We start from the raw sequence: 26117 nt of genomic DNA, 5'->3' as shown, positions 1-26117 counted from the left end.
ACGCGCCTTTACAAAGAAGGATCATAAAAAAAAGGCATTGATTTGTTAAATTGCAGATATTTGCAAATTTCTGAAGAAGTCTCTTATTCATGTACACTTTCAGCTCCAGAAGACCTCGAACAACCAGAACATAGTCGCGACAAGAGAAACCGCCTTCACAACGAGGGTAGGATCGTTGGGGGGAAAACTTCCCTGCCTGACGTGTGGACTTTCATTGTGGGCATCCTTAGAAACGGAGAATTCATATGTGGGGGAACGATACTTACCGAGGAGTGGATCCTTACTGCTGCCCACTGCTTTGCCAGGTGAGACTTAAGTTAGCCTGTATGTTCCCATGGAAGAAATATACTGACAAAATGGACAAGATGTGGTGAGGAAATGGGATGGGTTAACTAAACGAGTGTATCCCAGTGGTAGTGCCAGAAATAATACTACTTGCAATCCAGGCTCATCTGAACATGAGCCAAGTGGACTGCAGGTTGAAGTTACCCTGCTGCAGCTCACCATCATCTGGAGGATAGGCAGGGAATTGAGGGGTGTTTGTGATACCGGGCAACCGAGCAGCGTTGATATATTGGTGCCTCCAAATGAAGGAATTTCTCCCCTATGGCGAGGGGGAAACAACTTGGCCGCACTATGGGGTGATAATACTACTCTGCGGCCAGGTTGTGTTAGGAAGAATACTGCCACCGTATTCCCTGCGTGTCTTAAAAGGCGACTAAAAGGGGCGGCGTGAGGGGACTAGGGACCCCCTCCTCTGTTTTTTAGTTCCTAAAAAGAGACGGCCAGAGAAAGGGATTGGGGATGGAGTTATCCCCGTACCCTGAAGATTGGGTCTATGAATGTGAGTCGATGTAGTACGATTGAGGCTAAAAGGGAGGAGATTGGGAGAATGTTTGTGAGAAGAAAGTTGGATGTGTTAGCTTTGAGTGAAACGAAGATGAAAGGGAAGGGGGAATCTATGTTTGGAAGTGTGAATGGAAGATTGTCAGGTGTTGATAGAGAAGGTGTGGCCTTGTTAGTGAATCCGGAAGTACAGCAATGTGTGATTGAATGGAAGGAGGTGTCATCAAGACTGATGTGGGTGAAAGCGAAATTTGAACGTGAGTTGTGGGTGTTTGTGAGTGCGTATGGGCCTGGTAGTGAAAGGGATGAACAAGAGAGGGAGTCTTTCTGGAATTATGTTGATGAGAGTCTGCAGAGTTTTGGAGCTAATGTGAATGTGGTAATGATGGGAGATCTGAATGCTAGAGTGGGAAATGTAGCAGTTGAAGGCGTAGTTGGTATGCATGGTGTGCCTGGAAGAAATGAAAATGGGGAACGAATGATAGCGACGTGGTGTTGAGCGAGAGATGGTGATTGGGAGTACGCTGTTTGAGAAGAAAGATATTTATAAGTATACATGGGTGAGACAGGAGGGTGGAAGGGTTGTTGATAGAGCTTTGATGGACTATGTGGTTGTGTCTAGGAATGTAATAGGAAGATTGTTGGATGTGAGAGTTCTGAGAGGGGAGGGTGGAGGTATGTCTGACCACTACCTGGTGGAGGGAAAGTTAAGAGTAGGTAAGAGATGGGTGAGAGCTAGGAGGGTTAGGTGTGGCAGGGAGGTTTTGAAAGTGAGTGAGTTGGATAAAAGAGAAAAAAAAGATAGAGTATCAGGAGAAATTGAAAGATGAGTGGAACGCAGTGAAAGATCGGGAAAATGGCAGCGTGGAGGAGGAATGGCAGTTGTTCAAGAGTGCTGTGGTGGGGCATGCAGAAGAGGTGTGTGGTGTGAGACGTGTGGGTGGTGGTGTAAGAAAAGGAAGTGAATGGTGGTGCGAGGAAGTAAGTATGGCTGTGGCTGAGAAGAGATGTGCATATGAAGTGTGGCTGCAGGGGAAGGATGAGATGTCATATGAAAGGTATAAGGAAAAGAGGAATAGAGCGAGAAGGGCTGTGCGTGATGCTAAAGTGGCAGCAGATGAGAGGTGGGGTAGGCGGCTGACAGAGAATTTTCAACAGAATAAGAAAATGTTTTGGAAGGAGGTGAAAAGGGTGCGAAAGGGAGAGTCTCGGAAGGAAGAACGAGTAAAGGCAGAGGATGGAAGGATGTTAATTGAGATGGATGCAGTAAGGAAGAGATGGGCAGAGTATTTTGAAAGATTGTTAAATGTAGAGGAGGAAAGGGTGGCTGAGATTGTGGCGGATGGAAGGGTGCAAGGAATAAATGTGTTGGGAGAGTTGAATGATTCTTTGATCACGAAGAAGGAAGTGGAGAAGGCAGTAAAGGAGATGAAAACAGGGAAAGCTGCAGGTATGGATGGGTGTGCTGTGGAATGCCTGAAGGGTGGTGGAGTGACTATTGTTGACTGGTTAGTAAGATTGTTGAATGTGTGCTTTGAGAAAGGTATGGTGCCAGTTGACTGGGCAAGTGCTTGTGTGGTCCCGTTGTATAAAGGCAAGGGTGATAAGTATGAATGTACTAGCTTTAGGAGTATAAGTCTGTTGAGTGTTGTAGGTAAGGTGTATAGTGGAGTGTTAATTATGAGAGTTAGAGAGGGTACAGAGGGAGTGATTGGTGATGAGTAGTGTGGCTTTAGGAGAGGGAGGGGATGCGTTGATCAGGTGTTTGCTGTGAGACAAGTGTGTGTGAAAAGTATTCAGCGAAAGGCAAGGATGTGTTTTGGGCATTTATGGATTTAGAGAAAGCGTATGATAGAATTGATAGGGAGGCTTTGTGGACTGTTTTAAGATTGTATGGACTTGATGGTAGGTTACTAAAAGGGGTGAAAAGTTTTTATGTAAATAGTAGAGCTTGTGTAAGAGTGGGAAATGCTGTGAGTGATTGGTTTCCTGTGAGAGTGGGGCTGCGACAGGGATGTGTGATGTCGCTTTGGTTGTTTAATATTTACATGGATGGTGTTGTAAGGGAGGTGAATGCAAGAGTTTTAGGTGGAGGTCTGAGTCGGGTGAATGTTGATGGTGGAGAGTGGAATCTGAAGCAGCTGCTGTTTGCAGATGATACTGCACTGGTGACTGATTCAGAGGAGAAATTGAGACAGTTGGTAGAGGAGTTTGGAAGGGTGTGTGAAAGGAGGAAACTGAAAGTAAATGAGAATAAGAGTAAAGTGATGAAGTGTACGAGGTTGATAGATGGTAGGGGGATGAATATAGTTTTGAATGGTGAGTTGCTTGAGAGGGTAGATTGTTTTAAATATTTAGGGTCACATGTTGCTGTGGATGGAAGAATAGATGCAGAAGTGAAGTTTAGAATAAATGAAGTAGGAAAGGTGCTGGGAGGAATGAAAAAAGTGTTGAAATGTCGTTCGCTTATAATGGATGTAACGACAATGCTGTATGAGGGTGTTGTGGTACCGACTGCGTTATATGGGGCTGAAACATGGAATATGGGTGTAGCAGAGAGGAAAAGTTTGAATGTAATGGAGATGAGGTGTCTGAGGAGTATGTGTGGAGTGATGCGTATGGATCGGGTGCGAAATGATGAAGTGCGAAGGAGAACTGGAGTTGTTCGGGAGATGGCTGGTAGAGTTGAGCAGAGGGTGTTGCGATGGTTTGGGCATATGGAGAGAATGGATAATGAGCGATTGGTGAAAAAGATAACAAGATCTGATGCGAGAGGTGTAAGGCTGAGAGGAAGACCACGAATAGGATGGATGGACAGTGTGAAGAGAGCGCTGGATGCGAGAGGGATGTCTGTTGAGCAAGGAAGAGTGGCTGTGCGTGACAGAAATAAATGGAGAGAAATTGTGAATGAATAAATGATGACGCAGCCCTGAGGGGATATTCTCCCGCATTTGGTCTGATCAGCTAGTCAGGTCAGGTGCGGGTAAGGGGATGGGTCTGTTATGATGTGGCAGGGGTAAACCAGTTCTGCTGTCGGGCCCTGCTGCGGATGTCACTGATTGCATTGCGCAGTTGACCCTTGTGCGGTGTGGTGCGGTGAGGATCTGTCCGTTCTCCCCTTTGGTGCTAAGATGCGAGTGAATGTGTTTGAATGGATGAGTAAATGGGGAGTGTGTCGTCCTGTCTCGGCTACCTCCCTTTCCTTGGGGGAAGCAGCCTAGGTATATAGACAGATAGATAGACAAATAATGGTCAGACTCGGTGAAGTCAAAATAAATATCTGAGCACAAACCACAGTGAAATGGGTTAGACAGGGAAAAATTCATCCTGCTTTCTCTTAACAGATACCACACATCAATGTACGAGGTTCAGGCTGGGATGCTGAGGCGAACGTCGTGGTCACCGTACGAACAGATTGCCCTGGTGTCGCATGTCATTAGGCACGAGAATTACGACCCCGTGCACTACCACAACGATATCGCTCTTATGAAGCTTAAGACGCCGCTACAGCTTAATAGGTAGGTGTGATAAGTATTTAGATAATGCTGGAAGTATTGGAGAAAAAAAAAATATCACGTCAAAAGGCACGAAACAACGAGCTCTTCCATTACCCCAATGATATCGTCCTTACGAAGTTTGAAATATGTGAAATTAAACTAATAAGTATGTGTAATGAGTAGTAAGACTTTAGAAAGGCTGAGAAATAATTATCAAACTAGAACAATAACAAACCTGCCCTTATATGTTCTAATAAACGTACTAAGACCCAGTTAACTACCAAACCGATATCGATTTTGTGAAGCTGAAGACACTGTTACAGCTAAACAGGTAGATCCTATTCAACACTTATTCAGGCTGGGTTCCGATTTCATGAAATTAAATCCAAACCTCTTTATTAGATAGCCCAGCAATGTACTCTTGAGTGTAGTGTTCACCTCAGCCCAACAAATAATTATTAGTGCATTTCATATTGGCGTACCCCAATCTTTCAATGGAATAATCAAACCCATTTATGGAAAGATTTAGATTTTCCGTATATGGATAAGATTTCTCCATCTGAGCAATTTTCAGCGCAGAAAAATTGAGAATCGCATGCTTCTTCTTAACAATGATTAATGGAATGCAAGCCCCCAATTTATATACGATGATGGAACATGGTTTGGTCCAATATCGCTGATGACTGCGCTGGTGATATATACAGTAGACTAACTGTACCTAATTATCACAGACGTTGCACAAATGACGATAGTGAGAGAGAAATTTGAGAAAGTAAAGGAACGTTGTAGTATTGATGTGGATGTGATTGAAAGTACCGAGAAATACTTTGAGAGGGTTTGGCCGTGTGGAGAGGATGAAGGTTCGTGAGATAGGTGGATGCGGAGGGGGAGAGGAGGAGGAGGGGGATACCAAGGATGAGATGGAGGGATGGAGTTGAGGTGAAGGTTGGGTGAGAGTTGGAGTGAGCGCAGTTAAACAGCAGAGGACAGGGTTATGTGGAATGTTAGTTTGTGGCTACCCCTTTACAGGACTGAGAGTCTGGCAAGTAATACAGTATATAGATGTACAAATGAGTTACGAAATGGACTTTAAAGTTCCATTGAGATTTTAAGGTTTAAGCATTCAAGCCTTAAGGCAACTAACTGACTGTTGTCGATGAACATCCCTCAGTTCCTTCCCTGTCCCCCAAATGGAGGATAGCAGACTGCCATAGAGCAACTTCAGCCTGCAGTCCTCCGGGTTTGTTTGATAAATCTTGGGCTACAATTAATACTACACCAAATTGTTTCAGGTGGGTGCGTCCCGTGTGCCCTGCGGTGACCTTTCACCCTGAGCCGGACACCCTTTGCTCTGTGGCTGGATGGGGCAACCTTCAGGAGTCCGGCAACATGTGTAAGAATTCCCCTGCACGCGCACACGCTCATATAGACAAAAATAAATGCACGCATACATACACATACATAACACACACACATGCCAGTATTTCCCTCTACATAGGAGGAACCCTAGCACTTCCTGGCATGTGTTACTTTGATACTGTCATGGAAACTATGATCATATAAACAATTGGCGGTAGAATAGAAAATCGAATAATTATTAATTGTCCAGTAGTCCATTATTTATGAAAAGCTTTTTTCCCCAGCGGCTGTGCTTCAGGAGGTAGAGCTACCAGTCCTGGACACCTGCACAGAGCACTTTACGGTGATCTACGACAACCAGGTGGTGTGCGCTGGCTTCCCTGATGGAGAGAAGGACGCCTGTCAGGGAGACTCTGGCGGACCTCTAATGTGTCAAGGGTAAGATCATTTGTAGAACGATTCAAATTACAGTGGTGGTGGTGGTGGTGGTGGTGGTGGTGGTGGTGGTAGTGGTAGTAGTGGTAGTGGTAGTAGTGGTAGTGGTAGTAGTGGTAGTGGTAGTAGTGGTAGTGGTAGTAGTGGTAGTGGTAGTAGTGGTAGTGGTAGTAGTGGTAGTGGTAGTAGTGGTAGTGGTAGTAGTGGTAGTGGTAGTAGTGGTAGTGGTAGTAGTGGTAGTAGTGGTAGTGGTAGTAGTGGTAGTAGTGGTAGTGGTAGTAGTGGTAGTGGTAGTAGTGGTAGTGGTAGTAGTGGTAGTGGTAGTAGTGGTAGTGGTAGTAGTGGTAGTGGTAGTAGTGGTAGTAGTGGTAGTAGTGGTAGTAGTGGTAGTAGTAGTAGTAGTGGTAGTAATAGTAATAGCAGTAACTGTAATATTGTAACTTCATCTGAAGCGCAAACCCGGCGGACTGTAGGCCTACGTTGCTCCTCTGTTGCAGTTCACTATCCTCCTTTTGAGGACCAGGGTAGTCGGATACTTCTGTAACCAGGGAGTTAGTAATAGTTGTATAGGTGCCACATGAAAGCGTACTTTCCAGCACCCAAAAGAGTAAAGTGAAAAAATTATTAATTCGGCAACAGAAAGAAAAAAAAAATAGAATTTGTCATATAATGTTAAGGCACATTTTACTGAAATATACCGTAGTGCAGGGAGATAAATGTTTCATATAAGTTCTTCATGCCTCTTTAGTAGGCGACACAAATACTGATATTATTCACTGCTCTACATGCAAACAGTTACCACAACTGGGTCAATTATTAGCACTGTTGTTTGCATCTTGTCCCGAACACTTGCATATTCCTCTGGCTCATATCCTGCCAAATCTGCCTTTTCTTTTTCCCTTGGTCTTTTTTTTCCAATCTCCTTTCATCTTTCCGTTCCCTCTCTCTCACTCCCTACATGCCAACCACACCCTATTCACTGCCACCCCCTCCCGCCTTGATATCCCGTCAACACCATGCCGTGATATTCCTCCTTGGCGTTACCTCTCCCACCTCTATTCACTCTCCCTCTTTGCATCTTGACTTCCCCTCACATCGGATTTCTTTGCTGTTTACTCCTCCCCCCCTCCTTCCTCACTTTCCCTCCACCTTCACACTCCAGCTTTTTTTCCTCCCTTTTCACTCATCCCCTTACCCCCTCACTTTTCCCTCTTCACTCTTTCCCTATTTTCAATTAACCCTGTCCCCTCATTCCCCCCCCCCTTCTCACCTTCCTGCCCCTCCCCCTTAGGCCTGAGGGGTGGCAGCAGGTGGGCGTGGTGTCGTACGGGCGTGGGTGTGCGCGCGCAGGTCACCCAGGGGTCTACTCCAGGGTCACACACAATCTGCCATGGATCCAGCAGACTATGGGTAGGCCTCTAATACATAATCCTAGTTCTCGTTAGCCACTCTAGGCTTTCCTGACATGGCAACTTGGCCACTCGTATAACTTCAATACTGTCGTGGCTGCACGGAACTGAGACTTGTAGATAAGCGACTCCTTGGTTACTAATCAAATCAACTCTCCAGTCAAACTCACTTTGCCATCAACTAAGTTGAAAGTGGCATAAAGTAAACTAAGTTATTTTGTCTGGTCAGAACAGATTAGTTATAATAATAATCGTACAAATCAAATCATTATAATTTTAGATAATTTTGTTCATTCTACTCATTCTAATGATTTTTTAAAGGCTACATGACTTCACGGTCAACAGATAAATACCAGGACCCCGCTAACTTACCCCTGGGCACCCGGTCTGTGTGTGATGGTATACTCTGCCGGAAGACTGAGGGTTCATGTATTGCAAAGGAGAAATTGTGTGATGCAGAAGTGAGTAGTTTGTCATTTTCTTTTCCATTTACATTTCTTTTTATTTTTATTTTTTTCCCCTTTGCTACTTCGTGTATTGTTTTTGTAATTCTTTTCCCTTTTCTGTCCGCCTTTGTTTTTCCACCTCTGCAGCTATCTATTCCTCGTTCCCTCCTGATTCTCACCCGATCTGCAGGTGAATTTGTACTCTGTCGTAAGGATGAGGATGCCAGTTGTGTGATACGGAAATGAGTAGTCTTAATTTTGTTAATCTGCACTCATTGTGTTGATTTCTTTTTACCTTTGTCTTTTTCTTCCTTGTACTGGCCTTTTTTCGTCTATTTTCACTTTTCTGCCAGTACTAAGGAACGATGTTGTGTTTCAGACGTGAGTATCTTGTCTTTACCTTACTCCGTATATATCACTGTTTATCTCTTGACCAGTAAAGTTTTAATAGCTTCCCTAGTTTGTTTGCCTCAGTCGTTTTGTCTGTCCCCTTCTATCCATCCCTCCCTCAGTCGTTTTGTCTGTCCCCTTCTATCCATCCCTTCCTCGGTCGTTTTGTCTGTCCCCTTCTATCCATCCCGGCAGACACCTTTACCTCTCTGAATCTGCGTTTGCATCTGGTTGTCTTAATTATTCATGTGTGTATATCTGTTCATTTGCATATTTAACTCTATTTGTGGCCATCTTTCACATCCACCAGATCGACTGCTACAGTATGGAAGATGAACTCGTGTGCGACGAGAATGGGGAATTAATAACCGAGAAAACCACCACAACCACTTTTTCCACACCTGCCATCACCACAACCACGCCCAAGCCCACCACCACCTCCCATCAAGCCTTACATTTTCCCACCTCCAGAGCACCTTTAACTCTCGCCTACCAGAACTCCCCAGAATCAATCTCTGCTGCTAACCACGGCGTATCAGGCCTGCTTTCCAGTAGTAAATATGATTTATCTAGGGTGGGACCAGAATGTAGGTATCCGGGAGTCAGTCTAGCTGTCCTCAATAACAGCCTTGCCTGCAGCGCTGAGGAATTTACTTGTGAAAGGCAAGTTTGCTCCTAATTTTCTAGTGAAGTTAGGCTTGAATTAGGTTCTGAATGAGGCCTGTGAGAAGTTTGCTGTAAATTTCACTGAGAACCAAGTTAGAATGAAATCGATAATGTTGTGTAATGTGCAAAATGAATCTTTAAGTGGTACTAGAAGCCTCAAATGCTGCCTCTAATATGGCCCTAAATTTCCTCTCATTAACCCTTGCAGTATGCCCGAATGCGTGTCCTGGAAGGTAGTATGTGACGGAGTGATGGACTGCAGGGACGGTACGGATGAGACTGGATGCTCCTGCCTTGATAGGCTGTTGGGCTTCAGGAAGGAGTTTGAGTGTGACGGCTACTACGACTGCTACGACCTTAGCGACGAGCGATGCCGTGAGTTGTCTGGGGGGAGGGGGAATTTGGACGGTGATCATAGGGTTGGGTGAAAGTAAGGGAGGGAGGGAGGGAGAACGATTTTAAGTACAGTATATGCCGATGAGGGAGACCAACTTCAAGTGGCAGGAACTCAAAGATTGAGACGTATATCAGTAGATTATAGTTTAATTGCTATAGAATTGATATATGTTTATATCGGAAAGACTGTTTGTAAAATTTCTACTTGAATGTTAAACTGTTGTAAAAAACTTCCACTTAACAAGGTTAATTGCTGTGAATATTTCTGCTCGATTAAGTTCTCAACAAATTCTCTCCACTCGGGCAGCCGTGTGTGGATCAGACTTCCTGTGCGCTAGGAGCCGTGTGTGCATCCCAGCCAGCCTCGTTTGTGACACTAAGCAGGATTGCCAGTATGGCGAAGATGAACTCTACTGCAGTAAGTCTGAAGCTGTCTTCTGAGTGGCATAGGAGGCATCGCAGCACAATTTCCTTTACGATTTGTTATCCATATTATGCTTAACTTTCTCAGGGTTTGTGATATCTTGCGTCAGTAACGAATTTCTAATGCGAAATAAATCGCTTGGGAAGAGGTGCCACGTTGTCGTAATCTAGGTGGTATAGGAGCTTCGTAGTACCTTTTCCTTAACTATTAATTTTGTATATAACATTTTAATATTCTTGCGTATGCTATCTAGATTTCTTCAAACATTAATTTAAAACACGTGAGCACTCTGAAGTGTAATGCGCTGAATAAATCTAAGGAAGAGGCGCAAAGGAATATCTATTAGCTGAATAAAATTATTTATTATTATTAAATAAACTTCACCTCCTATGATTTAAACTACTATTCTGTACTAATGATGTAGAATGTTACCGTCCATATGAATCTACCTTTTTTCCTTTATATTTTTCAACCTCATGTTCAGACCCAGTAATCCCAAGTCTCTCCTGGCCCAGTCGCCCTGGTGTCGCGTCCGGGAGTGCTTGAGCTGGACCGGTTCGGGGATGTGGTGAGCCGGGATGTAGGTACACTGGTTCTGCGCACCGGTCCTACGTGGTCCACCCTCTGCGTCGACCACTTGACTGATGAAATAGGCCTCAGTGTGTGCTCCTACCTCGGTTACAGGTGAGGTAACGTACCGTACGGTACTTTAACCTACGAAAATAGTCTTCCTCCCTGTATGGTCATGCCTTGTCAAGGATATGACACGGTAGCATGTATTTAAGACAGCTCTGGAAGCAGCAGTCGTTGGTGGAGACCGTAGACTGAGCACACTGTTACTGTTATGACAGTATCATACGCTCTAACTAGGCATAAAACTGAAATCTTATATTGGTCATTTGTAACAATAAACATACATTAGAATGATGCCAGTCACAAAGGAAGTGCTGTACAAGTTAGAGTCGTTGTTTTATCTTATTCTGCCACTCTGTTACCAAGCTACAGTGGGACGAAAATCTGGGGCAAGTTAAGGTGAAAATGGCATAAGAATTAGACGTGGTCCTGTTCAGTAGCTTTAGTCATACACTACAAACACGTGTTACTTTGAATCTTGCTGTATGGCGAAGAAAAATTTTGATCACATAACCATCAGTAAGAATTATCACTCAGCCTCGAGGTGAAGGGTGGTGAATTGAGGCAGAGGATAGGGGAGACAGGATGGTAGACGGGTAGAATCCGATGCCATAAAAAAAATAAATAAATAAAATAACGTACGAACATAAATGGTTACTTTCGTGTCCCCTTTCAGTAAACTCCACAGCATCACCTACATCACAGCCACAGACACCCTCAGGCGAAGACCTTCAGGCAGTCCTAGAGTCGTCCCGAAGTACCGCTTGGAGGCTACAGAGAACTTCAGCAGATCATCAGATATAAGGCCAGCGAGGTCCCTAGATTGGTATAATGCCAGTAGGAACGCAGAGTCGCACCACGGTAATAGTACTGGACCCATGGAGGAGCTGAAGTTCTTGGCGGTACTTCAGAACTTAGTTGCTGTGAGAAAGAGGCAAAAGAGAGATACCTGTAAGCAGGTGAGAATTTTCAACAAATAATCTTTAGCCCCTTCCAATGGTGTTATTCTTGCAGCATCAAGGCTAATTTACTCTGCTTAGGATAGACTTTCTGTAATAAAGAGATTAATGAAGGCTCTAACTCGATTCTCTCTCAAAAGCTGATAAAATAGTCTTGAGGTAACATGGATATAATTACAAATATCGGTTGAAAATATTTACACTAATGATAGTTTTCGTTTTTGGGAACCGATCTCGGTAACATGAGAAATCTCTAATCACCCAATGATAAAAGATCTTGCAAGTGATGCAAGAACAAAATTCTGTTATACATTTCATACAATGTTTTCCCTCCTGCGTAGCGGATATATAACTATATTTTTTAAGTCATTTATACTGAACGGAGTGAAAAAGTTTACTTGATGTGGATGGTCCCTCTCTTCTATACCATCTCGAGGTATTTTATTTGTTTTTGGTGCCCTCAAACTATGCAGTCTGTTCCTACACAGGCTGTGGTGAAGTGCGAGCGTGAGGTGTGTGGAAAGGTGCCCCTGTATTTCTTTAGCAAGGATACTCCGGTGTGGATGCAAGGTGGAGCACCCTGGGCCGCTAGTGTCTATGTGAATGGACTGTACTGGTGTGGCGCCACACTTATAAGACCACAATGGCTTATTACGTCAGCCGCTTGTATGAATGGAGTCAGGTAAGTGGGGATAAAAAGGACCTTCATTAAAATTTAATGTTCGAGGGCGTGAAAAAGCCTCGGAGTTTTGTAGCTGTTTATGGAACATCTTTAAAAATTCAGATTTTCAGTCTGCAACCTAATGTAGTGTAGCCAGAAACGATAAAAGGTCGGACATGTTCTGTAATCATATGCTCCAAAACTGGTTAAAAAAAAAAAATAATAAAAAATTGATTTTTCCACACCACCCCGCTCATTTTAGTAATAAAGCCGTATGTGATACGCCGACAAGTTCATAGTCTAATACTAGGTCATCTTCAACATTATCACTGTTATCTTTCTGAGAATGTTCCGTGATGATGGCTGTGATACTGTCATTATCATCAACTGTGATAATCATTGAGAAAGATGGAGGCAGTGATTACGTATGCTATATTAACTCCATCCTTACTCAACCAGCCTGCAGGACAGCATAGTATCGGTGGTGATGGGCTCGTGGCGGGAGGTAGGACGGCCGACAAGACTGTGGGGCGCACACGAACATGACCGTCGGGTGAACTACATGAGGCAGGTGAAGAAGACTGACATGATGGTGCTTCGTCTGGCTAAGACTATGCCCAGGACGCCCTTTATCAACCACCTCTGTCTGCCTAGAAAGTGAGCATGGAAGGAGGAATTGTAAGTCTGTTTTTCACTTCGCTGAATTGGGCCACACAACTTCACCTGTTGGCCAAGGAAGTGTTTTGGGAGTTTTTAAGAGACTGTAGTAATTTTCACATGACTGAACAGAGCTACTCAAGTCCTGAATACGCCTAAGACTCCTGCATCAACCACCTCTGTCTGCCAAGGAATTAAATTGGAGGATTACAATAGGCTTTCACCTGACGGGACTGGACCGTTCCCACAACTGTCATGGTTGCTTAAAACTTGAGCCTTACGAGGTAGGATTGATTCTTCTTGGTTACTAGTCAAATCAGTACAAAATATAAAGAAGTACAAAAGAAAGTAAACTGCAACAGACCTAGCGGTCCACCAGAGGATGTTTGTATGGGAGAATGTTGACTTCTGTGCATCTTATTCTATGAATAGAAGGTAAGGATAGAAAAGCAAGAAGGCTCCTGAAGTATGATTTACGCCTGTCTATCAACTGAGTAGAGTGTAATTAAGATCTCAAAAAAAAAAAAAAAAAAAAAAAAAAACGCGCTATAGGAGAATCGTGATTTACCCCCCCCCCCCTTTCATTCAAAAGGGATGAGGTTAACTTCAACTGTTAACCGATGCCCTACCTAATGATATCAGTCTTCTGCCGGATGAATGGTTGCGAGGAGAGTCAAAGGCCTTACTATTTTAGCTACTGTGGTGATTCAGTGGCTGGTGACTGAAGGTGGTGATTGGATTGTGCTGGGACTGTAGCGTTAGTCAGTCACACAGTACAAGACCAGATCTAACAAAGACACTTATACTTGCCAGTGAAGGAAGTTCATTAGCACATCTTAAGAGGTTTGTCTGATAATGTAATATTTATACATCGGAAATGTCTACACTCTCCAGTGAGGTACAAATCATGTAAAGGAGTGCTATGTAACGGGCATAATTAGAGGTGCTAAATGTAATCAGCCAAGAATAATTGACCTAGTCCCCCCCAAAAAAAAATAAAAGTTAATTTTGTTCCATAAGCAGGGTGAAAAGACGCTTACGAAAATGATCAACTGATGAGAAGAGATTCATCGATGGATAGTTTTGTGTCGCGAAGTTTCAATTAAGAGAAGTTCCATGACATGATAATCTCTTCCTCAGGGCAGCAAAAAATCTTGATAGCAGCCTGAGATGTGCTGTGACTGGACGAGCAGAGACTGAGGGCAGGGTGAGCATAGGACTGAACTTCACCAACTCGCCAGATTGCCCTGACTACCACCTGTGCCCGCAGTTTGGAAAGGAGGGGAGAAGGATATGCATGGTAGGTGGTGTAGTTAACTGGATGGTAGAGAGTTAGGTTTGAGGAAGAAAGAGAGAGAGAGAGAGGAGGTATAGAGGCTGAAAAGATTGGGATTTCGAGGGATAGACAGAAAGAGGAAAATATGCATGGGAGGTGATGTAGGTGTCTGCTAGAGGAGAGAGGGACAGTGCTTGAAGGAAAGAGAAGGAATAGATGGAGGAGGGGAGGTACAAAGGCTGAAGGTATTTTTGTTTGAGGGGTAAATATGTATGGTAGGTATTGCTTTTGTTAACTAAAGAATAAGGGTTGAACTTCATCTCCACAAGGCCGTCTTGAGTAAGGCTCTTTCACCTTAACTTGACCTAGGTTTTTTTCAATTTGTAGTTCATTTCACGTTCCCCGATCAAACTCTCTACATCCTTTCCAGTTAAATAGTCCATATGCTGTCACTCGCCATTTACACTCATGGAATCCTGGTTCCACCTCACAAGCACACCTTGCAGGCATATGTGCTTCATATCTACCTGCTCTGACACTTATTTTTCAGAGATCCTGGTCCGGCCTGGTTGCGTGTCAGTATGGTCAAGGGACAGCTGCGACGTGGGTGGGTGTGGGTGTGTGGACGTACCAAGAGAAGGACGATAACTGCATTCTGCCCACCCAGCATCCACTCCTCACGCTCGATATGCTGCTAGATATACACTCAATCATTGGTAAGGGGGCAGTAGTCTAGATCAAGATCAAGCACCTCTTTAGCAGTTTGTTTTGCACAGTATACCTGAAGATTTTAAAAACTGCCTTCGCCCTTCTTTAGAACATATTTCGGCCGTATTCTAGGTGTCACAGGCTTCGTAACACCTCTTCCCAGCTATTTATTTTTAATATTTAACCGTTTTCTTGCATGATATTCATGCAGTTTTAGTATGTACACGCCGTATGTACAAAGTTTACGTAGATAGGCACTTGAAATTCGACCGACGGAGAGATACACATGCTCCTAGAATTGCAGGCAATGAAATGAATGACAGTGCCACAGTAAGGAATATCACAGCGTTTACAAATTATATAAAGGCGCGGATCCAAGAATATTCTTTAGTTCACATTCTAACCAGTTATAAAAAAAAAAAAAAAAAAAAAGTGATAATGATTTCAAAACCACTGAACAGAAAATGAAAAGCTGTGGACAAAGACTTGAAGTCTAGAGCTTCTCAACCAAGGATGGCTCGTATCACTGTGTGGGAGATACATTCAGTAAACAACAGCCAGGAAAACACTGAATCTATATGGAAAATATATATAGTTACTTCAACGTAAAAAAAAAAAAAAAAAAAAAAAAAAGTTTTTTTGCCCGGGCAACTGAAGCAACACACCTGGATCTGCCTATGCAATTTACTAACACTGGGCTTTTTACCTTCTGTCCCCCAGAGAGCTACTCCCCCATCAAGCTAGCGGACTGTGATGGCGAGGTGTGTGTGACGGGTGTGTGTGTAGGCAAGAAGGATCTTTGTGACTCTCGCCTCAGCTGCCCGGACCTTAGTGACGAGCCCCGGGACTGCCCTAGGCACCTTACTATATGCACGGCAGACCCTGTTTCGGGGCTCTGTGGTGAGACGTGACCTACGTTTTGACAGTGGTTTATGTTCAAAGATTTAATAATTGTTCTTTTCATCAATATTATATTGTACCTGACTGATATTTCCATTTCCCATGCTGTTTGATTTAATGACCTTGACTGTGTATGACAGTGGTCTATAACCAAATATCCAAAGGTACAAAATTGAACGCTTTCATAAAACTCTCTCGACTCAAAGTAACACTGTGACAACAAGAATAAAGTAGACTACACAGTAGGATGTTATTACTGGATATTAAGAGCAGCTGTAACCTACGATTAATAAGCTTCGTTTCAGTTTTTTTGTTTTCAGTTTCTACAAAAATTTCCAAATTAATAGGCAGGCTAAATGACTACCTGTGTCCTGTTATGGGATTTTCGTATAAACTGCTGTAAATCAGAAGAAAAATCTTAAAAATCGTACTGTAGTGCTAAAAAATCAATTTCATTATAAAACTAGCACTGCCCCATGACTTTGTTCTTCGCACAGTGTGTCCAGGCGGGGGCTCTCCGTGTAAGGATGGTGCCTGTGTCCCCGGTAACAAGATCTGTGATGGGGTGGCCGAGTGCCCTGATGCGTCCGATGAGACAAACTGCACCTGTTGTAAGGTTAGTGGTGGGATAAACGGTCTGATTCCAAGAGGCTTTGAAATCTGTGAAACTCCTTCCTTAGTGATTTATTCTGCATATTGCACTCCAGTTTCCCCTTGTATGTAACTGATGCAATGCTTATCAAAAAGAATAACTTAAAAGAAAATAGAAAAGCGTAGTATGCAACAATCGCCGAGAAGAAGCTACGATTTTTTTTTGTCACTCAGTAATATGAGAAAATTGCATAATAACAGCCTTCCTCTCCCCATTCCAGCGACTAGTAACGAAGGACTACGAGAAAGTGTGTGACGGTGTGCTGGACTGTCTTGACCAGAGCGATGAGGCTTACTGCTCCTGTCACAAAGATCCTGAGATGTTCCGCTGTTACAAGTATTGCTTCGTTACTTTGTACTGCAGTGCCACTTTATACTTTGAACTGCAAGGTGAAGTACTGTAAATAAGAAGTTAATGATTATAAACTACGGAAAAGGAAAAGTTATCTCCCCCCTCCCCCACACAGATCGCCAAAGCAGAACTGTGTGAAGCGTAAGCAGGTGTGTGACGGGAAAAAGAACTGTGAACACGGTGAAGACGAGAAGTACTGTGTCACCCTCTCGCCCGGCATCGTAGTGGAGGAGAATGTGCTAGGGTAAGCCTTTTAATTTCAGCCGTATGGGTCATATGCAGAGGATGGAGGATGTGAAGGGAGTGGAGGATGGCTTGATTTGGCAGATATTTTCGTTCTTTACTACCTTAGTTCCCGGAGTTCAATGACAAAATAAGACCGCTAAGGCTCTACATCCTTTTCATAGTACTTCTTCCTGACTGGTAACATTTTCTAGTGCCCTTGCATTCAAGATAGATGTTGCAATTTTACGCCTAATTGTTGAAAACCGTATAGCAGAGATTGTACAAAAGGTTGAGAGAAGGGAAGGGGGAGAATGGGAATAAGATCGAGGGATAAAATGGGGTGATTGGAGTGAGTGTATTAGCTGTAGACAGGGCATTATAACGGCGGAGGACAGAATGACATGCAAACCATTCGTTGATGGCCACTCCTCTCGATTCAAGTTTGCATTCTTACCGATAGATTGTAGTCAGTTAAACTCTTCAGTCTTGTGACGTAGTGTTATATTACTACCCTCTGACTACCTTCCGTTAGGTTGTGAAGGGGTTAATTTGTGTAAGCCAGTGGTCTCTGGAAACCGTAACGTAATATACGCAGGAAACAGCAATACCATCAGAAAATACCATAGCAATGGAGGAAGCTGTCTGGCACCGCATCCTTAGCAATTTGAATTAAGCATGTATGAAATCCCGTATGTTTTAATGCAAACATAACTGCCTAAATTGTGTAAAATCTAATTAGCATTCCAAAAATAGAAATGAGCTAGTTTAAGACGAAGTACTACAAAGCTAATGCCAATGAGAACACGACCTAGGGAGGATAAAGGACCGAATGGCACCTTCCTTGGCTCTTTAATTTGCACATTATAACATTATCTTTTAAGTAGCAAGAGGATATACAGGTAACGTACAGAATGTCTCAAAAGCAAGAGGTGTTACAAAATTTCCAAAGCTATGTCGAGTAAGTTCTTCAGTGCCCATTGCTCAGTATGTGGTTTTAACTTTAATAAAGTTTGGCTTGAAAATAATCCTTTGTGTCCTTTTGTTCTTAACTGATAACTGTCCTTAGTCAGCATATTTAAAATGCCGTAGTAGATGATCCGTAGCCACAATATTAAAGGTCCTTCCACACAAGTGAGCACCTGTGGTGCCCAAGCTTGCTACTCCTCAGTTTCAAAGTATGGTAACGAAACGCACTTCAAACATTGGCAGAAGCATGGAGGGTCTTTCTGTTATGCACATGTACATGATCATTTTAAGATTTTCAGAGCATTTTCCATTACCATACCGTAGCACCTCGGGTACCCATTAATCGCGTGGAAGGGCCATAACACAGTTTCTGATGACTTTGCTGACCAGAATAATCTGGCATAAACTGCAATAAAATGTTAAAAGTTGTCCCGACTACGAAATGAATACTATTTGCAGGATCCCGGAGATGTACCCTCAAGGCTACCTCCTAGTGAGGCTGCAGGGTTTATGGTACACTTACTTGTACAACATGTGGGAAATGTACCTTTCCCACCTGGTGTGCCTTCAGCTGGGCTACTACCGCTCCAACACTACCCAACACCGCAGTGTGGATCTCGAAAACATGGCAAGGATGGCTAGGAGTTCTGCAAAATCCCCTTCGTTCATCGACCCAGAGTTACTCCGCGCCAAAGCTCAGGACAAGAACACTATAGTCTATATACAGTGCCTGGAGAAGGACCCCTTAGTAGATTCGTCACCGACGCACATGGATTATCACTTCGTTTCTAGAATAAAATATAGCTTGAAAATTAATTAAACAGCACGATGGTTCCACCACAGCACCTGCTCTTATCGACTCTTGAACCGCGCCAAAGCTCAGATACGAATACTATAGTGTACTGTACATACGATGCCTTGAAATAGACCGACTAGCAAACCCCCCACCTATGTATAAGAACTATTTCTTTCCAGATTGGAATATAACTCTAATATTAAATGCACTATAGTTCAGTTAGGTGGAATGTTTGGTTAGGAAAAATTAGGCCAAAGCACCTTCTCTTATCGACCCTGTTCTATCCTCTGGAAAAGAATACTATAGTCTACATCCAGTGACAGAAGGATACCACAAGTAAACTCCTCAACCATACATAGAGTACCACTTCGTCCCCAAACTGAAATGTAACTTAAAACTTTAGCTCTGCACAGATCAGGTACTCTGAAGTTTACTATGTACATCTCGGCAAGATGACACGAATGGCAAGAAGTTTGTATTCTAGGTGAGATGGAAAGCTCGTATCACAACTTTTTTAAAATAAATGTTACTAGTTAACCTTCTCGTACATTATTTACATAGTTTATAATATTTTGCACCAAACATACACGAGGAAAGCGAGATGTAATAATCCAAATTGAATCTCTACACTAGTGGTGCGAATCTCCAAAGCCACTTGGAATCAGACCCATAATTACAAGAGTTGTCATTTCGGAAACCCTTGTAATGGACTGAACGTAAAAGAACTGATAACTAATGAAATTTTATTGTTCCGCCCGTTTACTGAACGTTTGTAAATATGTATTTTATACCTTTTACCTTTATTATAGTGTTTGTTTTATTACTTCAGAGTTTATCATTGCTTGTTTAAATTTAATGTCTGCTTTATGTTTGTATGCTTGGTAATTTTCTTGTCTTCATGATGCTTGCATTAATCTTAAAACCAATAACTGAAAGAATGTATATCTGTTGTAAAAGTTTGTATAAAGTTTTATCAGTTGAAATAAAATTCTTTCCTACTGTGATGGGAACGAATGATAAATTCTTTAAACTGACTTTAAAAGTTTCCATCTCCTCTTGACATAAAGTTAACAAAACACAATATTATGATAGTCATGAAAAAATGGTGTGAAAAGGATGTAGAGCCATAACATTTTCTTTTTAGTTAATTAACTAAGAAATAAGAATGAAGTTTGGGCCAAGTAAAAAAAAAAAATGGTAATTTGTAGTCGCACTTAAGGGTAGGATCGGGGTTTTTTGGGTTGCAGTGGAGTAGGATCTTTTTTTTTTTTTTTTTTTTTGGGGGGGGGGTTGCAGTGGGGTAGGATCGGGTTTTCTTGGGTTGCAGTGGGGTAGGATTGGGGTTGTGTGAAGTGCAGTGGAGTAGTGGTCGAGTTCTGTGGGGGGCAGTGGGGTAGGAGCTGGGTTGGGTGGGGAGCATTGGGAAAAGAAGGGGGTTGGGTCGGTTGAAATGGGATAGGATCGGGGTTGGGTGGGGTGCAGTGCGATGGGATCGGCGTTGTCTGGGTGCAGTGGGGTAGGATCGGGGTTGTGTTGGTGCAGTGGGGCAGCATCGGGGTTGGGTGGGGTGCAGAGAGTTCGGATCGGGATTGGTGGGGTGGGGTTGGATGGGGTACAGAGGGGTAGGGTCGGGGTTTGGTGGGGTGCAGTGGGGTAGGATCAGGGTTGGGTAGGGCGCTTTGGGGTTGGAGCGTGGTTGGGTGGGGTGCAGAGGGGTAGGATCGCGGTTGAGCGGGGTGCAAAGGGGGTAGTATCGGGGTTGGGTGGGGTGCAGTGGGTTAGAATCGGGGTTGGGTGGGGTGCAGTGAGGTAGGAATTGGTGTTGAGTGGGGTGCAGTGGGGTATGAATGGGGTTGGGATGGGTGCACTGGGGTAGGATCGGGTTTTTTTGGGGTTGCAGTGGGGTAGGATTTGGGTTGTGTGAAGTGGAGTGGAGTAGGGGTGGAGTTCTGTGGGGGGCAGTGGGATAGGAGCTGGGTTGGGTGGGGTGCATTGGGAAAAGAGGGGGGTTGGGTCGGGTGAAATGGGATAGGATCGGGGTTGTGTGGGTCCAGTGGGGTAGCTACGGGGTTGGGTGGGGTGCAGTGGGTAGCATCGGGGTTGAGTAGGGTGCGGTGGTTAGGATCGGTGTTTGGTGGGGCGGGGTTGGGTGGGGTACACAGGGGTAGGATCGTGGTTGTGTGAGGTGCAGTGGGGTAGGATCGGGGTTGTGTGAGGTGCAGTGGGGTAGGATCGGAATTGTGGGGAGTGCAGTGGGGTAGGATCGGAGTTGTGTGGTTTGCAGTGGGGTAGGATTGGGGTTGGGTGGGGTGCAGTGGGGAAGGATCGGGTTATGTGTGGTGCAGTGGGGTAGGATCGGGGTTGTGTGGGGTGCAGTGGGGTAGGATCGGGGTTATATGGGGTGCAGTGGGGTAGGATCGAGGTTGAGTGGGGTGCAGTGGGTAGGATCGGAGTTGGATGGGGTGCAGTGGGGTAGGATCGGGGTTATGTGGGATGCAACAGGGTACGACCAGATGCTGAATGGGGTGGAGTTGGGTACCAGAGATATTGAATGGGGTGCAAAAGGATAGGATCTGGGTTGGCTGGGATGTACGGGGTCTGAGTGTGGTGGGGTGTGATATTAGTTTGACCAAAGTAAATAAGACGACCTCAGTCTGTTGGTTAATGAAGGCTGTTTTTATCCCATCATCCTAAGACGATTTTCTTAAGCTGCTTGAAATAATTGAATCTAGCAGAGTACGAGGTAAAAATGACGTCAGTAGACTGAGTGCTCTGTGTTCTAGGAGCTACAGATCGAGTCCCAGAGGTGGCCAGACGTTTTCGTATCATGTAGACGTTTTATATTTTATTTTTGATACTTTTAGAAGGCTTTATTCAGCCTTAGGTAGCCTTGTCATATGGAATGGCTCAGTGAAATTTATGTCGAACCCTTCCAAATCGAAAAATAGATATGCGTCCTCGTGCTGAATGGCCTGGAATTCCCGCATTCCACGCACTAGATGGGGTCACCTCTGCATTGCCGCTAAGGGTAGGGTTCAAGCAGACGACACTGCCCTTTTACTCAAACTTGGCCTAAAACTGCAATCTCTCCATCTTGAATGCTGAGTCGTAGCTATTGATTAACCGGGCGGAATATTTCGTCCTTTTGTAGGTTATTTCCCGCAGCTCAGAGGCAGAGTGAGACAACACTAAGGCTCTGCATCTTTTCCATAGCATTTCATCATTGACTAGCATCGTATTCCAGAGTTAATGTATTGCTACAGGTCAGAAATCAAGATGGAGGCATTGCAAATACTTTTCTTCGCCAAGTTAATGTGAATAAAGTATCGTATTATCACTCTCAGGTTCCTGTGACTCACTCTTAATTGAATAACCTAGTTCCCCCCGTCAGCTGGACATAGAGTACTTCCGAGCATTCAAGGGTTAACCTAGACATTTATTAACCCCTTGATGCTCGGGAATATTCTAGTGGCATTCCAGTTAAACCAGACGATTTTATTAAGCCGAGAGTGAGTCATAGGAGCCTGAGAAAGTTAATACACTGCCAGCATTAACCTCTGCATGACCAGCATATTCTTTACAGCTGATTCCAGGCGATTTGGTCCAGCCGAGTGGGTCGTAGGAGCTTGAGAGACTTGTTAAATAAAAACAACACACTGGGAGTCAAGAAAGTAATGTAAATTATTCAAAATAGAAAATGAAAAATAAATTAGTAAGTTCTAATTTTTATTTGCTTCCTACATATGAGTCGATACACGATATTCTTCACTTCATTGTGACTAGCATTAAATTACAGTCTTTTTATATTCCAAGTGGTTCTGAATGGTAATAACTCTTCCTTAGAAACTTACTTTGCACGTTAGAGCTTAGTATCGTTTTGTCTATTATTAACACAACCCAAACAGAGTAGCAGTTTTGGGCGCAATTCTAGCAGGGCAGTGTTGGCCGAGTGAGAAGAGCGTTGGCTTGCTAATGCTCAGGACCTGGGTTCGAATCCCGGGAAATAGAGGTTATTTAAAACATATGGCAGTGTCCTTAGTGGCCTGTCATTGGACCCGGGTTCGACCCCCGGTTGATATAGAGGTGAATTGGGGCAGTTTGGCAGCCACTTAGTGGTCTGTTAGGGGTGGGGTGGGCGGTACATGACCCCTCTAAGGGGGGAACAAGAAGTAGGCATACACACATACATTCACTCACACAAACACCTCTCACACTCTCACTTACACTACCCCACACACCTGCCTCACATACCTCATTTACACAAGACACCCACACACACCTCACACAAGACACCCATCCACACACACACCTCACACAAGACACCCATCCACACACACACCTCACACAAGACACCCATCCACACACACACCTCACACAAGACACCCATCCACACACACACCTACTTACTTACCTGACACAGACACACAGGGGGGGGCTTATACAAAAGCGTACGGGGGTGGAAAGGAGGGGGGTTTTATTACCAGATCCCAAAAAACGGTATGCCCTTTTTGGGACCTGGTAATAAAACCCTCTCTCCACTCCCCTACGCTTTTGTATAAGCCCCCATTGTGTGTCTGTCTTAGGGTGTGTGTGTGTATGTCTTGTGTGTGTGTATGTCTTGTGTGTGTGTATGTGAGGAGTGTGTAGGTATGTCAGGAGTCTGTGCATGTATGTGAGGAGTGTGTGTGTGCCCCCCCCCCCTCAAGGCAGCCACTACGTGACCGCCCACTCCACGCCACGCCACCACACCCCTGACAAATCACTGCCAAACTGCCCCAGTTCACCTGTATATCAACTGGGAGGCGAACCCGGGTCCAATGACAGGCCACTGCGATATATTTTAAACAACCTCTAATTCCCGGGAATCGAACCCGGGGCCTGAGCATTGGCAAGCCAACGCTCTTCTCACTCGGCCATCACGACCACAGTCTGCCTGCGGCCAGAATTGCTACTGTATTTTAGTTGTTTAGTACCGGTAATAAACAAGGGGAAACTGAAGTGTATTGTGCATATTAAGTCGCCAGAATGGCTTGGTTATAGTGCAAATGGAATTGGTATTCGGTTGTCCTTTGATATAAGGACATAAGTAACAGGAATAGCCATTAATTACACTGAAAATGGCTTGGACAAGAGCAGTGGCTGTGATAACAGGGGCAGGCCTCTTCATACGTCTTGACAGAAAACATACCAACCTGGGGGGAAACTGGCAAATCTGTTCCATAGGTAGCAATGGAACTTTTAATAGTATTTTTACGCCACTAGAGACCTAAGTTATGATGACTTTCTGTATATACTGGTTACATAAAACTTGCTAAGCCGGGGCAAGCTGGTAAATCTGTTTATGGGTAGCAATGGGACTTTTAATAGTATTTTTACGCCGCTAGAGACCTAAGTTATGATGACTTTCTGTATATACTGGTTAAATAAAACTTACTAAGCTGGGGCAAGCTGGTAAATCTGTTTATGGGTAGCAATGGGACTTTTAATAGTATTTTTACGCCACTGTGGACCCCAAGTTATAAGGACATTCTGTATACACCGGTAACTGAACAGATTTTGAATAAGATCATGGATAAAAACGTATGAACCTGACAGAGGACGGATAACCAGGCTATTGGTATAAAGCAAGATATAATAATGTTGTTATACAAAGCATAAACCTGAGTAATTACAGATACAAGATGACCTGGAGGACTAGTGTACAGGAGCATCACCAGGTATCTCCCCTAAGCTGTATAAAATGGCCTGGCAGTAGCGAGAAACACTGCAGGTACTACGTGAAACTAGCACTGTGCAGGATTATGAAGTCCAGTCAAGATGAGGCTATTAGGGCTAGTCATTTAACATGCCAGAAAATAGCACCTGGGACTCAAGCTGTCATAACTTTATAGGTTACTATAGTCATGCAGATTACTGTACTACCTAATAAAGTGTAAGTAATGGAAGCCCTAGTTTTGCTTGCCATATACGTGGATTCTGAATATTCTAAGTTGAAATAAGGGGTTTTAATTCTTAGCATTTATACCATACGCCACTGGATCTTGGAAAAACCAAATTGAAATGTGGGGTTTATATCCGTCGACTTTTTACCTAGCTCCATATTATCCAAAAAAGTACTAAGTTGAATTGTGGGTTTTGCACCCCTACATTTTATGACAACTCACAAATCTATAAAATCATAAGCTGAATTGAGTTTTTGTGCCACTAATTCCTATGGAGCTCTAGTTTTATTTTTCAGTTCCATCTACGTATTGTGTATTCTCTAGTAATTCACGTTTTTTTGTAACCATACCATAAAAGGTCGAATAAACTTAATATACAACTTTTTATTGTTTTATATTTTCTTAGACGTGCTCACATTTGCAATGCATATTTACAATGTACATTAATAGCTCTGACGGCAGCTTGTTAAGTTACTCTGCAGTGGCGTATATAGGTCCATGGAAAGGGGGGGGGGAGGCACAGGAATTAATTCAGAACTTTTTTAAAGGGGGGGGGGCGAGCGAAGCGAGCCTCTACAGCTGGGGGATCTGGGGGGCGCTTTAACCCTTCATTAGTCAGGTGGGGTGTTTTGGCACCCCCTTTTTTTTTTTTTTTTTTTTTCTCATATTTCCTAGCTGGTAAATCGAATATTTCTTTCCGTTCCAGTACTCTCCTGATTCAGTGAGGGGAGGGAGCATGTGGATTGGTTTAGTCCTGCCTTTGCTGTAGCAAGAGAGAGGGGCACTTCCCCCCCCCGCCCTGGGGTGTACAGTCACCCCATCAAACTAACCATTTAGATCATAGAGTTTTTTTTTTTCTTATTTTAGTATATTGTTTATCATTATACTGTTTTTAAAAATGTATTTTCCTGTGAGTGTTTACCTGACAAATAAGATACGAGTCCATTTGTTATTTTTGTACTGATATTATAATTTGTATTTTATTATAAATTAATAAACCACCTACAAGGCATTCAATTTTCTCATTAATGATTGCAGAGTTATGCTGAAGCGGCAGTAAGAATATATTTTACATGTTACTAACACTACATGTATTTTTGTATTGGGGTGTTGTAACACCCCACCAGACTAGAAGAAGAACAATAAGAACCTAGTGCCAAAATCCAGCACAAAGCCGGATCATCGGCTACAAGTTGTGTACGTTGGGTGGGCCAGAAGAAATAGGTCAATGGAAGGAGTATATCATATCACAGATGGGGCTATTGAAACAAGGAACGGAATTAGATGTCGGAAAGAAGACCAATAGAGGTAAGGAAGGACATGATATTATGGAGGGAAAAATACGATGACTCTCGGAGAAAGTCTGCAAGAAGGGGGGGACGTTGGAGGTGAGACAAAAATGGAAATGCAATACGTCGCTGTAGTGTGTAAAGTGGACAATCAAGGAAAATATGGTGTACAGAAGGAATGGTATTGCAACGAGTACAAAGGGGAGGGCGATCACCAGACATCAAATAAGAGTG

The 26117-nt window shown here is 43.6% G+C and overlaps 1 protein-coding gene across 1 annotated transcript in view; it reads left to right on the top strand.

Moving 5' to 3' along the window:
- The window catches only part of LOC145405276 (uncharacterized), a 29475-nt gene extending 7396 nt beyond the window's left edge, over positions 1–22079 (top strand). The window contains exons 6-26 of the mRNA XM_080276691.1: positions 104–305; positions 4191–4364; positions 5636–5736; positions 5987–6140; positions 7429–7547; positions 7892–8007; positions 8879–9045; positions 9257–9423; positions 9752–9862; positions 10384–10552; positions 11178–11460; positions 11949–12142; positions 12581–12778; positions 13919–14078; positions 14605–14770; positions 15483–15662; positions 16160–16278; positions 16535–16650; positions 16781–16909; positions 18316–18604; positions 22044–22079. Coding sequence (XP_080132817.1) covers positions 104–305; positions 4191–4364; positions 5636–5736; positions 5987–6140; positions 7429–7547; positions 7892–8007; positions 8879–9045; positions 9257–9423; positions 9752–9862; positions 10384–10552; positions 11178–11460; positions 11949–12142; positions 12581–12778; positions 13919–14078; positions 14605–14770; positions 15483–15662; positions 16160–16278; positions 16535–16650; positions 16781–16909; positions 18316–18604; positions 22044–22079 — 3350 coding nt within the window. The remainder of the gene's footprint in view (positions 1–103; positions 306–4190; positions 4365–5635; positions 5737–5986; positions 6141–7428; positions 7548–7891; positions 8008–8878; positions 9046–9256; positions 9424–9751; positions 9863–10383; positions 10553–11177; positions 11461–11948; positions 12143–12580; positions 12779–13918; positions 14079–14604; positions 14771–15482; positions 15663–16159; positions 16279–16534; positions 16651–16780; positions 16910–18315; positions 18605–22043) is intronic.
- Positions 22080–26117: the final 4038 nt, after the last annotated feature.

Source organism: Coenobita brevimanus, chromosome 66 (assembly GCF_032717465.1).
Source record: "Coenobita brevimanus isolate Jiangsu-jjx chromosome 66, ASM3271746v2, whole genome shotgun sequence".
Taxonomy (NCBI): Eukaryota; Metazoa; Arthropoda; class Malacostraca; order Decapoda; family Coenobitidae; genus Coenobita; species Coenobita brevimanus.
Note: the sequence above shows the minus strand (reverse complement) of the source record. Positions and strands in the feature narration are given on the sequence as shown.